At 41.8% G+C, this 17,233-nt stretch overlaps 1 protein-coding gene across 5 annotated transcripts in view; it reads right to left on the reverse strand.

The window, feature by feature from the left end:
- The window catches only part of LOC137374473 (X-linked retinitis pigmentosa GTPase regulator-like), a 155,257-nt gene that overhangs the window by 83,587 nt on the left and 54,437 nt on the right, over positions 1 to 17,233 (reverse strand). For all 5 annotated transcript variants that reach the window (XM_068040638.1, XM_068040636.1, XM_068040635.1 and 2 more), the window contains exons 6-8: positions 10,645 to 10,794; positions 1,031 to 1,189; positions 207 to 362 (exon numbers count right to left, since the gene is read on the reverse strand). In XM_068040638.1, the coding sequence (XP_067896739.1) occupies positions 207 to 362; positions 1,031 to 1,189; positions 10,645 to 10,794 (465 nt within the window). The remainder of the gene's footprint in view (positions 1 to 206; positions 363 to 1,030; positions 1,190 to 10,644; positions 10,795 to 17,233) is intronic.

Raw genomic sequence — 17,233 nt, forward strand, 5'->3', positions numbered from 1 at the left:
TAGTATCAGCTTGGTTTAGTTGGCAGAACTTTCTTCTCCGAGTCAGAAAGTTGTAGGTTCACGTCTTGCACCTATCGCCATTACAATAACTTTAAATACTGCATCTATATATCAGAGATTTTGGTGAAATCAATAAACCACTATAAAATGTAGTTTATTGACTTCAGTTATATACTTCTGAACATCAACACAAAAATATTACATACCTGTCACTACAGCAGTATGGTTCTCCCCACATGAAATAAACTGTACATTCTTCTTCTTCAACTGTTCTACCACCTTTGGCAATGAAGATTCAAAAATAAATGTACCATGTCCTAATTGGCCAAATTGACCAAAGCCAAATGCATATACATCTTCCTCTGTAGGCAGAGCAAACACAAGATATAGAGTGAAGATGTTCATAAGAGTACAAAAGTTACCAACAAAACGTAAAAGTTGCAAATTTTTCTCTTTATTACCAAACAAATCTTGTGGTCAAGAATCAATGTGCTCATTTGCATAAGATCGAGACAATTTTAGCGTCATTTTTCAAATTAAAATATTGGCAGATAATTTGGAATAGCGCTAAGTTGTTGCTGTCATTTTCAGACCAGAATTTGAAACATTTGTATCTATGAAATGAGATAAAGTGTTTCCAGAAAAATTATGTAAAACAAATGTAGAATTTGACCGGACTTTATTTTTTAAACTGTTGCCCAGTCATCACCATACCAAAATGTTAAAAAGTTTGTTGAAAAATAAGGTTTGCAAATAGAAGAAAATTTGGATCAATAGAAATAACAGGATTAAAACAACGATTCATAACTTCAACCTCGTAAACTCAAGAAGAACCAATTTTCATCAATTCCAATACTTTAACAAATGCATATAGAACAAAAGAGTTGAAAGTGCTTCAGTTTTAGGTGAATCTACTTATTTCTATTTTACGCCTACGTATAGGGAAGCAACTTTTATAGCACTATAATTTAACCTAACATTTATCTGATTGTGATTTTCACATCGATCTTTTGACAAACTGCAAACATACCTGTAAGAGCAATAGTATGACCTCCCCCACAGGAAACTTGGATGACTCTTCCTGAAATACCAGTGACAGGCTGTGGGATCCGGTGATTTATTGGCTGATTGAGTGGTAATCCCAGCTTTCCATTGTCAGATTCTCCAAAGGTGTAGAGTTGTCCATCATCTTTAGAAATCAGATAAAACTGTGTTGTGGTAATCCAGTTACTGATACCCCTACCATGTTAACTTGTGCAACTGCAATCACTGGGTAGTTGATTCAAAATTCCCAAAAATTAGAAACCAATATAGGCAGGTGATTGGAAATGGAACAAATGCTTTAAAATTGCATAAAGAGGACTTCTAAGCTCATCACTGCAGTAGCATTTCTGCAACACGATGAAATCTATAACCACAATTTTTTTTAAAGTTTGGTGCAAAAATGTTACCTATAAAGAAAAATGTCATGTTCTTGTACATTACTTTTGGTTTTTAATACCAGAAACTTAATATTTCCAGATATTTAGATGAAAGGAAAGCTAAACCTCTTTTGAAATTTTAAAGGGTGCCCATTTAAGGAGTGTTAGGGAACACTTAATGAATGGATTTTGTGTGCGTCACTATATAAAGATTCAGCAGATTAAAACTACAAATGGATCAGGGTCAAAGTGATCTTAGAACAGAAAGTAGAAGGGAGAATAGTAATGAGAAAATGGAATCGCTTCAGTATTGTGGTATTCATTATCGTTTAGATTTGTTACTTTGGCAAGTGTACATTCATTTGAATTTTCAGTACATAAATGAATGTATTGATTTGCACCAACATTTACCCCATTTATCATTACATATGATTTGGGTGGGGAAGGCAAAGTCTGGTCCACCTCTATAACATCGTTCGATTCTGCCCCTGCCTTAGCTTATCTGCTGCTGAGACCCTCATATATGTCTTTATTACCTCTAGACTTGACAACTCCAATGTATACCTGGCCAGGCTTCCAAGTTATACCCTATGCAAACTTGGTCATCCATAACTTTGTTGCCCGTGTCTGAACTTGCACCAAATCCTGTTCACCAATCACCCCTCTGCTCGCTGATCTACATGGTCTCTGGGTCAAACAACACATTGATTTTAAAATTCTCATCCTTGTTTTCAAAGCCCTCCATGGCCTTGCCCTCCCTATCTCTTTAATCTTCCCCAGCCCCACAACCTTCCGAGATTCCTGCGCTCCTTTAAATCTGGCCTCTTGAACATCTCTGATTTTAATTGCTATACCATTGACCTTCAGCTGCCTGGACCCTAAGCTCCAGAATTGCCTCCCTAAAGCTTTCTGCCTGTCTCTCCTGGGATGAAGAGGTTGTCTTATGAGGAAAAGTTGAGCAGGTTGGGCCTATACTCATTGGAGTTAAGAAGAATGAGAGGTGATCTTATTGAAACATACAAGATTCTGAGGGGGCTTGACAGGGTAGATGCTGAGGGAATGTTTCCCCTCATGAGGGAATCTAGAATTAGGGGGCACAGTTTCAAAATAAGAGGTCTCCCATTTAAGACCAAGATGAGGAGGAATTTCTTCTTTCAGAGTGTCATTAATCTTTGGAATTCTCTTCCCCAGAGAGCAGTGGAGGCTGGGTCATTGAATATACTCAAGGCTGAGTTAGACAGATTTTTGATCTACAAGGCAGTCAAGGGTTATGGGGGCTGACAGGAAAGAAGCCTTAAGGCCACAGTCAGATCTGTGTTACGACCAGGTGAGGCAGGGGCCTTTTCCTGGTTTGGCCATTTGGGGCAGCACAGTGGCGCAGTGGTTAGCACCGCAGCCTCACAGCTCCAGCAACCCGGGTTCAGTTCTGGGTACTGCCTGTGCGGAGTTTGCAAGTTCTCCCTGTGATCGCGTGGGTTTCCGCCGGGTGCTCCGGTTTCCTCCCACAGCCAAAGACTTGCAGGTTAATAGGTAAACTGGCCATTATAACTAGCCCCTAGTGTAGGTAGGTGGTAGGAGATTGGTGGGGATGTGGTAGGGAATATGGGATTAATGTAGGATTAGTATAAATGGGTGGTTTTTGGTCGGCATAGACTCGGTGGGCTGAAGGCCCTGTTTCAATGCTGTATCGCTCTATGACTCTAACTTTCAAAACACCATGTTTTAGCTTCCCCTTTCGTGGATCCCTGGAACTTTGCGTGAGAGAGAGGGAGTGCTGTCTTCTTGAAGTTCAATTGCAGTCTCTTCCCAAAACTGTTCTGTGAGCACTAGTCAATTAACTCCAGGTTGGTGAGCAGGTTAGTCATGTGACTAGCCTTTTGCTTGAGACAGCTTCGCCTGCAAGCTTTATGGATTCCTCAGCTTACCAGACACTCTGTAGGGGGCTGGAATGTTGGCCCTTACACATTTAATGACTCTCAATGTCTTTTGATCACCATTATTGACAAAACCCATCTGGCTAATTGGATCAGGGAATACTCCCATTGTCTCTCCATGCCACTGTCCTTTAGAATGCAAATGTGCAGGCATATTTTCAGCCACTGCTCTGTGGTCTTTTTAGCGAGTTTGTTCAATGTCCAGTAACAGTTCAAAAATAGTGCTGCATATGATGAAATTAATATGTCTCATTCTGGCAGGTGTGATTTCCATCACATCTGCCATGATCTTATTGAATGGCGGAGCAGGCTCGAGGGGCTGAATGGCCTACTCCCGCTCCTATTTCTTATGTTCTTATGAATCTGAATTCCATGAAACACAGCACACATTATGAAATCTGAACAGGTTAGATGTCGCAGGTGATAATGGAAAAGCTTCAGAACATACATTGCAGCAAGTGTATTTTAATGTACTTCGTTGCAATAAAGCACCATTGTCAAATGGACTGGAAGATCTTTATATTTGACAATGTCCAAAGGTCTTAAATCTAGCATGTCATGAAATACCTTTCAAAGGGATCACACTTGAAAGTGTGGTCTCAGACATGTCACAGCTCAGGGCAACACATCTTCAAGCATAATCTATCTGCTAAATCAGCTCAAATAACCATTCCATTAACGAATCACCTATGCTCCTCCACGCAGGCCGAGCCTTTTGTCTGGAATTTTCACTTGGATATGGGCAATGAAAATTTCCAGCTGTTGTGGACAAATTTTGTGCATATGACAGAGATACTTTACAGGCCTTTTTGTTCACCTTGTTCCTGTTGAACTACAATACCCAAAGTATGCTTTGATAACCATATACAGAATTTATTTTTTAAAAACTGTGCAACATGAGATAAAAATCATTTTTTCAGCATTCTATGCAGTTTAAGACACTAATTAATTTCTGAAATAACTGGGATTGTTTAGTTTGATAACTCTTTGGTGTTGCTAACCAGATTAACGTTTGCACCAAGATTAGCTGAGATGTTTTCAGGTATTTTGATACTGGCTTTGAACACTGAAGGCAAAGAAGCCAAGTCCAGACCATGACAAATGGCCACCTGTTCAGAGTAGTGGTCACTGGAACCTTGATCACGGGGAAAATCTTCGATGTTGCACTGCGGACAACAACAGTTTCAGCTTGGATACAGATCCATAAGGAGCAGAAATAATATCATTTACAATTGTGGGAATAATTGACTAACAAGGTAAGTGCTTTGAGGAGGAATATGGATAAAACAAATAAAAGTACTTGTATTTTAAGCAAGTTCTGCAAATATTTTATCATGTAAAAACTGAGATTGAGGAGATTTATAGAGGGAAGAATAAAGTTACTTCCATCTTAAACAAGTTTTAAAAAGTGGTGGATAAATAATATGAAAAGTATATCTGTGAGGCCTACATGTTTTAATATTCATAAGCTAGGTTAATATTTTTGACTCCCATCATCCATGTGATATTCTAGTTCAGTAAATTTGTTGTGTTACTGTGATTGGAAAATTGCTGTTAAGTTTGAGCCACAGTGGGACATGAAAATCAATCCAGCAGCCAGGCATCCTGCAAGCAATGCAAGAAGAGGTTAACTGGCATTTAAAAGGATTTGATGATTATGTCACATGCATGGGAAAAGCAGTGATGGAAATACAAAAAATAAACTGTCGCGTTAAAAAAAGAACTTAAAAGACTGGTACTCTTGCTTTCGGCAAAATGGCGGACAAAGTCACATGACATAAACCTTCTCCTGACTTTCCTGTCTGCTGGAACTAAAACTCATTAACCCCATCTGCATTGAATTTATAGACAGCTCATCAAACATGGATGTGAGCTATGCACAAAACTGAGCTAAAACAAAGGCACTCAAAGATGCCTGGTCTCCATCAACAATCGCTACAATAAAGTGTGAAAATACCTCATCTTATCAAAATAGAATGCCATCAGAGCTATTGTATAGCTCTCAGGAACTGAAACCAAAAGTCACATGGGCGAGACTAACACTTAATGAGTTTTTCCTTTAAATGTAACCTTTTTTTTTTCTCAAGAGAACATCAGGACATCGCATTATCAGGACATCAGCCAAAAATCTCCAATCACAGAGAGAACATCGAAAATCATCTTTAATTCCAGCACAAGGCTGAGAAAGAGAGATCAATTCCAGCTAAGACAGTTGAACCTTGCTGAGATCAATTTGCAACCAACTGCAACAGAGAAAAAAAGAGTGTGACTTTTAAACAACTCCTCTGCCTGTGAATATTGAACTAAGTAGTACCAGCACCATCTTTCAAGCTGAAGTGTTGACTGCCAGAAGACTTCAACATCCCAGCAAATGCAAGACAACCAGCAAATAGGCCTGCAACTTTAAAAACTTACCTTCCAAGTGGATCCCACAGGTTTTTTTCTGAAAACAGCAGACTTTTACACCCTGAGCTCCTAATGCCTCTTACCCTTTACCTTCTATCTATCTATTCTGAGTGTGCATGTGAAAGCGAATGTGTGCGTGGGTGGCGTTGCAATTATTTCGGGTGATTATTGTTCAATAAATATTTAATCTTCCGTTTCAAGCTGATAAGAAAACCTGTCGCTGTCCGTTTGTCTGGCAAACAAAGCACAGGGGCTGAAACACTAGTTTAACAAAAACACTATCTGCAGTCAGTTGGGAGGTGACAAGTGGAAACCAGCCACCCCATTCCCCACCTGCCCGCAACACTGAGAAAATAAATCTTGATATTTTCTCCCACCACCTAGGGATTCCTTCTTGTCCTATCGGAGGGCCATTTGGAATATATTTTCCACCCCTCTTCAGGAAATGCATCCTTCTTTGCCAAAGTAGACAAGTAATCTATTCTCAAATCTCTGCTGACACCACTCTAGAGCTGACCATATCTGTGATTTTCCATCATCTGGGGAAGATTATCTATTTAGTAACTCACAAATGGCCCAACATAATGTTTCATAATTTCACTAAGCTCACGTGACCTGTTGCTGGCTCATTACAGATCACCATAAATTCACCAGACTACAGCAGTGTTGTCCAACAGACGGCCTGCGGGCCACAATCTGGCCCGTGGATGTAAACTGTCCCCAGGTTGTTCCTCATCCTCACTAGGAGAGCGGGGCGGGGGGGAAGGGGGACAAAGAGAGCGAGGATATACCGGGGGAAACAACACAGAGAGGGGGGCACAGGGCGAGAGAGAGATAATGGGAGAGAGGGAGATCAAGATCACGCCCGACAAAATGACATCTCTCTGGAATATTCCACATTGCTACATAGAAACATAGAATATAAGAGTAGGAGGAGGCCATTTGGCCCTTCGAGCCTGCTCCGCCATTCATTATGATCATGGCTGATCATCCAACTCAGTAACCTGTTCCCGCTTTTGCCCCAAATCCTTTGATCCCTTTAAACCCAAGAGCTATATCTAACTCCTTCTTGAAAACATACAATGTTTTGGCCTCAACTACTTTCTGTGGTAGCGAATTCCACAGGTTCACCACTCTTTGGGTGAAGAAATTTCTCCTCATCTCAGTCCTCACTGGTTTACCCTGTATCCTTAGACTATGACCCCTGCTTCTGGACTCCCCCACCATCAGGAACATTAGATTCATAGAGTCATAAAGAGATAGAGCACCAAAACAGGCCCGAGTCTGCGCCGACCAACAGCCACCTATTTATACCAATCCTACATTAATCCCATTTTCCATCTCACATCCCCACCTTCCCTCAATTCTCCTACCACCTACCTACACTAGGGGCAATTTTTTTTTTTTTTTACAATGGCCAATTTACCCATCAACCCGCAAGTCTTTGGCATGTGGGAGGAAACCGGAGCATCCGGAGGAAACCCAGACAGACACAGGGAGAACTTGCAAACTCCGCACAGGCAGAACCGAACCTGGGTCACTGGAGCCGTGAGGCTGCAGCGCTAACCACTGCGCCGCCCATTCTTCCTGCATCTACCCTGTCAAGTCCTGTTAGTATTTTATAGGTTTCTATGAGATCCCCCTCTCATTTTTCTGAACTCCTGCGAATATAATCCTAACCGACTCAATCTCTCCTCATACGTCAGTCTCACCATCCCAGGAATCAGTCTGGTAAACTTTCGCTGCACTCCCTCGATAGCAAGAACATCCTTCCTCAGATAAGGAGACCAAAACTGCACACAATATTCCAGGTGTGGCCTCATCAAGGCCCTGTATAATTGCAGCAAGACATCCCTGCTCCTATATTCGAATCCTCTCGCTACGAAGGCCAACATACCATTTGCCTTTTTTACTGCCTGTTGCACCTGCATGCTTACCTTCAGCAACTGGAGTATGAGAACACCCAGGTCTCTGACATCTGTGGTGGGCAAGTTGCTGGAGTCTATAATCAAGGATAGGGTGACTGAACACCTAGAAAAATTTCAGTTAATCAGGGACAGCCAGCATGGATTCATGACAGGAAGGTCGGTCATGCCTGACAAATCTCATTGAATTTTTTGAAGAGGTGACTAAGGTAGTGGACAGGGGAGTGTCTATGGATGTTATTTATATGGACTTCCAAAAGGCATTTGATAAAGTCCCACATAAGAGACTGTTAACTAAGGTAGAAGCCCATGCTGTTGAGGGCAAATTAATTGACATGGTTCGAAAGTTGGCTGAGTGGTAGGCGACAGAGAGTGGGGATAATGGGTAAGTAAGATAATGGGGCGGCACAGTGGCGCAGTGGTTAGCACCGCAGCCTCACAGCTCCAGCGACCCGGGTTCAATTCTGGGTACTGCCTGTGTGGAGTTTGCAAGTTCTCCCTGTGTCTGCGTGGGTTTCCTCCGGGTGCTCCGGTTTCCTCCCACATGCCAAAAACTTGCAGGTTGATAGGTAAATTGGCCATTAAAAAAATTGCCCCTAATATATGTAGGTGGTAGGGAAATATAGGGACAGGTGGGGATTGTGGTAGGAATATGGAATTAGTGTAGGATTAGTATGGATGGGTGGTTGATGGTCGGCACAGACTCGGTGGGCCGAAGGGCCTGTTTCAGTGCTGTATCACTAAACTAAACTACTCCGACTGGCAGGATATGACTAGTGGTATCCCGCAGGGATCTGTGTTGGGGCTTCAATTATTCACAGTATTCATTAACGACTTGGATCATGGCATAGTAAGTCATATATCCAAATTTGCTGATGATACAAAGTTAGGCGGCATTGTAGACAGTCTAAAATTGCAAAGAGATGTTGACAGACTAGGTGAGTGGGCAAAACTGTGGCAGATGCATTTCAATGCGGGCAAGTGTGAGGTTATCCATTTTAGACCAAAAAAGCATAGAGCGGGGTACTTTCTAAATAGGAAGAGGTTAAGTACAGTGGATGTCTAAAGAGACTTGGGGGTTCAGGTGCATAGATCTTTAAAATGCCACGAGCAAGTGCAGAAAATAATCAAAAAGGCTAATGGAATGCCAGCCTTTATATCTAGAGGATTGGAGTATAAAGACACAGAGGTTATTGCTGCAGCTGTACAAAACCCTGGTTAGACCCCACAGTACTGTGAGCAGTTCTGGGCACCACACCTTAGGAAGGATATATTGGCCTTGGAGGGAGTGCAACGTAGGTTTACAAGAATGATACCTGGACTACAGGGGTTAAGTTACGAGGAGAGATTACACAAATTAGGCCTGTTTTTGCTAGAATTTAGAAGGTTAAGGGGTGATCTGATTGAAGTCTTCAAGATATTAACAGGAAAAGACATGCTAGATAAAGATAACCTATTTCCACTGGTTGGAGATTCTAAAACTAGGGGGCATAGTCTAAAAATTAGGACCAGACAGTTCAGGAGAGATGTTAGGAAGCAATTCTTAACGCAAAGGGTGGTAGAGGTTTGGAACTCTCTCCCACAAACAACAGTTGAAGCTAGAACAGTTGTTAATTTTAAATCTGAGATGGATAGATTTTTGTTAAGCAAAGATATTAAGGGATATAAGCCAAAGGCAAGTATATGGAGTTAGGCCGCAGATCAGCCATGATCTCATTGAATGGCACGACAGGCCCGAGGGGTTGAATGGCCTACTTCTGTTCCTACCTTCCTATGTCTCGTTTCATATTCCCCCCTCTCAGTTTATAACCGTTCAGATAATAATCTGTCTTCCTGTTTTAGCTACCAAAGTGGATAACCTCGCATTTATCCACATTATACTGCATCTGCCATGCATTAGCTCAACTTGTCCAAATCACCCTGAAGCCTCTCTGCATCCTCCTCACAACTCACCCTCCCACCCAGTTTTGTGTCATCTGCAAATTTGGAGATATTACATTTAGTTCCCTCATCTAAATCATTAATATATATTGTGAATAGCTGGGGTCCTAGCACCGATCCCTGCGGTACCCCACTAGTCACTGCCTGCCATTTGGAAAAAGACCCATTTATCCCTACTCTTTGTTTCCTATCTGCAAACCAATTTTCTATCCATCGCAATACACTACCCCCAATCCCATGCACTTTAATTTTACACGCTAATCTCTTATGTGGGACAACATTACATCAAGTGTGTGGGCCAACACTGACTTCTTGTGCAAGCAAAAATTGCAAGGTATGTAAATAAATCAGTGTCCAACATAATGAAGAGTAAGTATGTCAATAAATTAGTCTTCTCATTTAAAACTTGTTCACAAAAATACACATTTGTTGTTTTGATTGATAGCAAGATAAATTTTTAATGCCTTTATCATTCCGAACTTTTCTCACTGGCCCCCTATTTAAGATGAAGATTTTAATGTGGCCCCCCCACTCGTATAGGTTGTACAACCCTGATCTACAGAAAGGCAGTTTCAGGTACATTTCATTCTGCACTGATCGAATTGAGGTATTTAAGATGATTAAAGGATTTGAGGGTAGATACGGTATTTACTTCCTCTGGTGGGGGAGTCCTGAACAAGGGGGCGCAACCTTAAATTAGAGCTCGCTCAGGAGCGATGTTAGAAAGCAGTTACACAAAGGGTAGTGGAAATCTGGAACTCTGATCCAACAAAAAGCTGTTGAGGCTTGGTCAATTGAAAATTTCACAAACAGTTTGATAATTTTTTGTTAAGCAAGAGTATTAAATGGAATCAAGATGGATAAATGGAGTTCAGATGCAGATCAGCCATGATCCAACTCAGTGATGGAACAGGCTTGAGGGGCTGAATGGCTTACTCCTGCTCCTATGTTCTTGCTTGGATTCGGCTAGCAAACAAGATAATTAGCTTAAATCCCTAAATTTGCCGTCAATAATACCTGTTACAAAGGCAGAATGATAATATCCACAGGAAACCCGGCAGATCCGTTTTCCAACATCTACTTGATGTGGCACACTGGCATTGTTTTCAGTATCAAGGCCTATTTGTCCCTCAGAATTGTCACCCCACATAAAGAGCTTCCCATCCTCTGAAGAAAAAGTTGAATAAAACAAGTAAATAAACTAGAAACAAAGAGAAAACTACAGCTTGCAGAAAGTTATTCAACTTTAAAATAGTATTCAGAATAAAAATATGCGTACTTTTGGCAGCAACACACATTGAATATAAAAGCAAAATACTGTAGATGCTGGAAATCGGATAAAAACAAGAAATGCTGGAAATACTCAGCAGGTCTGGCAGCGTCTGTGGAGAGAGAGGCAGAGTTAACATTTCAGGTCAGTGACCCTTCAACAGAACTGCTTGGATACACACACAGAACACATTGAATATAATTTGACATTTGTTCTTTCTCCAGGAAGTCACAGTAATAAGTAAACAATTATTGCAGTAAACAGATTACTTTGCAGTTAAGATTAGATTATTTAGACTCATCAGTAACTGGAAGTTTACAGTCAAATGTTTAAGTACATATAGACAGCAATAGTGTTGATCACTTGAAGGGTCACTGACCCGAAACGTTAACTCTGCTTCTCTTTCCACAGATGCTGCCAGACCTGCTGAGTGAATCCAGCATTTCTTGTTTTTGTTGTGTGTTGATCACTTGTTTGGGATTGTGACATGGAGGATTACCCAGCAGGTACCTTCATTCAAACAAAGTTTTGTGCCTGCTATCACAGCTCCTTTGTATTTTATTAAGTTTTTCTCTCTTGAAGGAAGAAACGAGGGCTACAAAACAAAGGGGTGAAAAAAGAATTGATCACAGTGGGATAGGAGAAATTGACCTAGTAAATTTGTGGAACAACATTGGAAGCTACTCATGAAGATAATTAGTGGAATACAAAGGAAGTCAATATTATTAAAAGGCAAATGTGGTATCTTTACAGTGATATAATGATTAGGCATAAGAGTCAAAAGCTAATAGATGCGGAAGTGAGAAAAGTTGTGGCAATAAAAAATAAGGAATGGGAGGATTGTTAATAAAGAACAAAAGGTGACCAAAAAAACAAACAGTGCAAAGAGGAAATGCACAACAAAACTTGTCAATGTCTTTAAGGATAATAGCAAAGATTTTTTTTTAAAGTGCATTAACAAGAGAGTGATAAACTGACAGGCGAGCACATTACAAATAGATTTAATTATAATAGTAGAAGATGAGGACTGAGGACACAACAAAACTGCTCAATTAATATTTTTATTGATCTTCGCAGTGGAAAATGAGGACATGATATCAGACATACAGCTGAGACTAGAGATTAGTGAGTAGGAGGCACCTAGTGTATGCATTAATAGAAATTAGTAAAAATTATACATTAGTATAAACGAAATGTTTTTAAAATGGATAATTTTTTTTTATTAGTTCATGGGATGTGGCTAGGCCAGCATTTATTGCCCATCCCCAATTGCCCTTGAGAAGGTGGTGGTGTGCTGCCTTCTTGAACTGCTGCAGTCCATGAGGGGGAGGTACACCCACAGTACTGTTCTGAATGGAGTTCCAGGATTTTGACCCAGCAACAGTGAAAGAACAGCGATAGAGTTCCAAGTCAGGATAGTGTGTGGCTTGGAGGGGAACTTGCAGATGGTGGTGTTCCCCTGCATCTGCTACCCTTGTCCTTCTAGGTGGTAGAGTTCGCGGGTTTGGAAGGTGCTGTCGAACGAGCCTTGGTGCGTTGCTGTAGTAACTATTTAATAGGATTGAAGCCAGACTAATCTCAAGGTCTAGTTGATAAATAGGGTGGTCTCTAGGACTTTAAACTAGTGACTCGGGGGGAAGGGTAAGGGAAAACGACAGGGAGTATTATAAATAAAAAGGTAAGCAGCAGGCTAACATGTGTGCAGGAGGATTTAAGTTCAAGGCAGACGATGAAAGAAGCAGAAAAGAAGGATAACTCAGGAGTTATTATTAGAGATGTTGGGAATCATGAGGGTAAGAAAGCTGGCATAAAGGCACTTTATCTGAATGCTCGTAGCATTCGTAACAAGGTTGATGAGTTAACGGCACAAATCATCGCGAATAAATATAATTTGGTAGCCATTACGGAGACATGGTTACAGGTTGGTCACGACTGGGAGTTAAATATCCAGGGGTACCAGACTATTCGGAAGGACAGACAGGAAGGTAAGGGAGGTGGTGTAGCTCTGATACTCAAGGACGACATCAGGGCGGTGCTGAGAGATGATATCGGTTCTATGGAGAATGAGGTTGAATCCATTTGGGTGGAAATTAGAAACTCTAAGAAGAAAAAGTCATTGATAGGCGTAGTCTATCGGCCACCAAATAATATCACATTGGGGCGGGCAATAAACAAAGAAATAACTAATGCCTGTAAAAATGGTACGGCAATTATCATGGGGGATTTTAATCTACATGTAGATTGGTCGAACCAGCTCAGTCAGGGTAGCCTTGAGGAGGAATTCGTTGAGTGTATCCGTGATAGTTTTCTTGAACAGTATGTAATGGAACCGACGAGGGAGCAAGCTATCCTAGATCTAGTACTGTGTAATGAGACAGGAATAATTAATGACCTCATGGTTAGGGATCCTCTTGGAAGGAGTGATCACATTATGGTTGAATTTAGAATACAGATGGAGAGTGTGAAGATAAAATCCAATACCAGGGTCCTGTGCCTGAACAAGGGGGACTACAATAGAATGAGGGAGGACTTGGCTAAAGTGGACTGGAAACAAAGATTTTACGGTGGGACAGTTGACGAGCAGTGGAGGACTTTCAAAGCAATTTTTCAAAGTGCTCAGCAAAAGTATATTCCAGTGAAAAGGAAGGACTGGAAGAAAAGGGGTAATCTGCCATGGGTGTCTCAGGAAATAAGGGAGGCTATCAAATTGAAAAAGAAGGCATACAAAGTGGCCAAAAGCAGCATGAAACTAGAAGATTGGGAAAACTTTAAAGGTCAAAGCTACAAAAAGAGCTATAAAGAAAAGTAAGATGGAACATGAGAAAAAACTAGCGCAGAATATAGAGACAGATAGCAAAAGTTTCTATAAATATATAAAACGAAAAAGAGTGGCTAAAGTAAACGTTGGTCCTTTAGAGGATGAGAAGGGGAATTTAGTTATGGGATATGATGAAATGGCCGAGACATTGAACAGGTATTTTGTATCGGTCTTCTCAGTGGAGGACATTAATAACATGCCAGTAATTGACAAAGAGACGAACGTAGGTAAGGACCTGGGAACAATCATTATTACGGAAGAGGTAGTGTTGGGCAAGCTAATGGAGCTAAGGATTGATAAGTCTCCTGGCCCTGATGGAATGCATCCCAGGGTACTAAAAGAGATGGCGGGAGAAATAGAAGGTGCACTGACGGTAATTTTCCAAAATTCGCTGGACTCTGGGGTAGTCCCAGTTGATTGGAAAACAGCAGCTGTGACGCCACTGCTTAAAAAGGGAGGTAGACAAAAGATGGGGAATTATAGACCAATTAGCTTAACCTCTGTAGTGGGGAAGATGCTTGAGTCTATTATCAAGGAAGAAATAGCAGGGCATCTCGATAGAAATTGTCCCGTTGGGCAGACGCAGCATGGGTTCATGAAGGGCAGGTCATGCTTGACAAATCTTTTGGAATTCTATGATGACATTACGAGCAAGGTGGACAATGGGGACCCAGTGGATGTGGTGTACCTAGATTTCCAAAAGGCCTTCGACAAGGTGCCGCACAAGAGGCTGCTGCATAAGGATGCATGGCGTCAGGGGTAAAGTATTAGCATGGATAGAGGATTGGTTGACCAACAGGAAGCAGAGAGTGGGGATAAATGAGTGCTATTCTGGTTGGCAGCCACTAGTTGTGTGCCTCAGGGATCGGTGTTGGGACTGCAATTATTTACAATTTATATAGATGATTTGGAGTTGGGGACCACGTGTAGGATGTCAAAGTTTGCAGATGACACTAAGATGAGTGGCAGAGCAAAGTGCAGATGACTGTGAAACTTTGCAGAGGAACATAGATACATTGAGTGAGCGGGCAAAGGTCTGGCAGATGGAATACAATGTTAATAAATGTGAAGTCATTCATTTCAGTAGGAGTAACAGGAAAAAGGATTATTACTTGAATGGTAAAAAGTTGCAGCATGCTGCTATGCAGAGGGACCTAGGTGTCCTTGTGCATGAATCGCAGAAGGTTGGTCTGCAGGTACAGCAAGTAATTAGGAAGGCAAATGGAATTTTGTCCTTCATTGCTAAAGGGATTGAGTTTAAAAGCAGAGAGGTTATGTTGCAGCTGTATAAGGTACTGGTGAGGCCGCACCTGGAGTACTGTGTGCAGTTTTGGTCTCCTCCTTACTTGAGAAAGGATATACTGGCACTGGAGAGGGTGCAGAGGAGGTTCACTAGGTTGATTCCGGAGTTGAGGGGGTTGGTTTATGAGGAGAGACCGAGTAGATTGGGATTATATTCATTGGAGTTCAGAAGAATGAGGGGGGATCTTATAGAAACATATAAAATCATGAAGGGAATAGATAAGATACAAGTAGAGAGGATGTTTCCACTGGCAGGTGAAGCTAGGACAAGAGGGCATAGCCTCAAGATTAGAGGGAGCAGATTTAGGACTGAATTAAGAAGGAACTTCTTCACCCAGAGGGTTGTTAATCTATGGAATTCCTTGCCCAGTGAAGTAGTTGACGCTTCTTCAGTAAACGTCTTTAAAGCTAAGGTAGATATCTTTTTGAACAATAAAGGAATTAAGGGATACGGTGGGAGCGCGGGTAAGTGGATCTGAGTCCACGAAAAGATCAGCCATGATCTTATTGAATGGCGGAGCAGGCTCGAGGGGCCGGATGGCCTACTCCTGCTCCTAGTTCTCATGATCTTACGATCTTATGATTTCCACCAAGTTTGCAGATGGCACAAAGCTGGGTGAGAGTGTGATCTGTGAGGACAATGCAGAGAAGCTCCAGTGTGATTTGGACAAGTTGAGTGAGTGGGCAAATACATGGCAGATGCAGTATAATGTGGATAAATGTGAGGTTATCCACTTTGGTGGCAAAAACAGAAAGGCAGATTATTATCTGAACGGTGATAAATTGGGAAAAGGGGAGGTGCAGCGAGACCTGGGTGTCCTTGTGCACCAGTCGTTGAAAGTAAGCATGCAGGTGTAGCAGACAGTTAAGAAGGCAAATGGTATGTTGGCCTTCAGAGTGAGAGGATTCGAGTACAGGAGCAAGGATGTCTTGCTGCAATTATACAAGGCCTTGGAGTGACCACATCTGGAGTATTGTGTGCAGTTTTGGTCCCCTTATCTGAGGAAGGATGTTCTTGCTACGGAGGGAGTGCAGCGAAGGTTCACCAGACTGATTCCTGGGATGGCAGGACTGACGTATGAAGAGAGATTGGGTGGATTAGGCTTGTATTCGCTAAAGTTTAGAAGAATGAGAGGGGATCTCATAGAAACCTACAAAATTCTGGACAGACTAAATGCAGGAAGGATGTTCCCAGTGGTGGGGGAGTCCAGGACCAGGAGTCACAGTCTAAGGATAAGGGGCATAGAGTATAAAAATTGGCAAGTCATGTTGCAGCTGTACAGAACCTTAGTTAGGCCACACTTAGAATATTGCGTGCAATTCTGGTCGCCACACTACCAGAAGGACGTGGAGGCTTTGGAGAGGGTACAGAGGAGGTTTACCAGGATGTTGCCTGGTCTGGAGGGCATTAGCTATGAGGAGAGGTCGGAAAAACTCGGATTGTTTTCACTGGAACGATGGAGGTGGAGGGGCGACATGATAGAGGTTTACAAAGTTATGAACGGCATGGACAGAGAAGATAGTCAGAAGCTTTTTCCCAGGGTGGAAGAGTCAGTTACTAGGGGACATAGGTTTAAGGTGCGAGGGGCAAAGTTTAGAGGGGATGCGTGAGGCAAGTTTTTTATGCAGAGGGTGGTGAGTGCTTGGAACTTGCTGCCAGGGGAGGTGGTGGAAGCAGATACGATAGCGACGTTTAAGAGACATCTTGACAAATACATGAATAGGAAGGGAATAGAGGGATATGGGCCCTGGAAGTGCAGAAGGTGTTAGTTGCGGCAGGCATCAAGATCAGCGCAGGCTTGGAGGGCCGTATGGCCTGTTCCTGTGCTGTACTGTTCTTTGTTCTTTGTAAGCCATTTAGGACTGAGATGAGGAGGGATTTCTTCACCCAGAGAGTGGTAAACCTGTGGAATTCTCTACCACAGAAAGCAGTTGAGGCCAAATCATTAAATATATTCAAGAAAGAGTTAGATATAGTTCTTAGGGCTAAAGGGATCAAGGAATACGGGGAGAAAGCGGGAACAGGGTACTGAGTTTGGATGATCAGCCATGATCGTATTGAATGGCGGTGCAGGCTCGAAGGGCCGAATGGCCTATTCCTGCTCCTATTTTTCTATGTTTCTATGTTTCTATATTAATAGAAAGGCTCCATTTTCCAGCATGTACACAACAAAATTAACAAAAACATAAAGTGTTTAATTAATTATATTTAAATT

Source organism: Heterodontus francisci, chromosome 10, assembly GCF_036365525.1.
Source record: "Heterodontus francisci isolate sHetFra1 chromosome 10, sHetFra1.hap1, whole genome shotgun sequence".
NCBI classification, from domain to species: Eukaryota; Metazoa; Chordata; class Chondrichthyes; order Heterodontiformes; family Heterodontidae; genus Heterodontus; species Heterodontus francisci.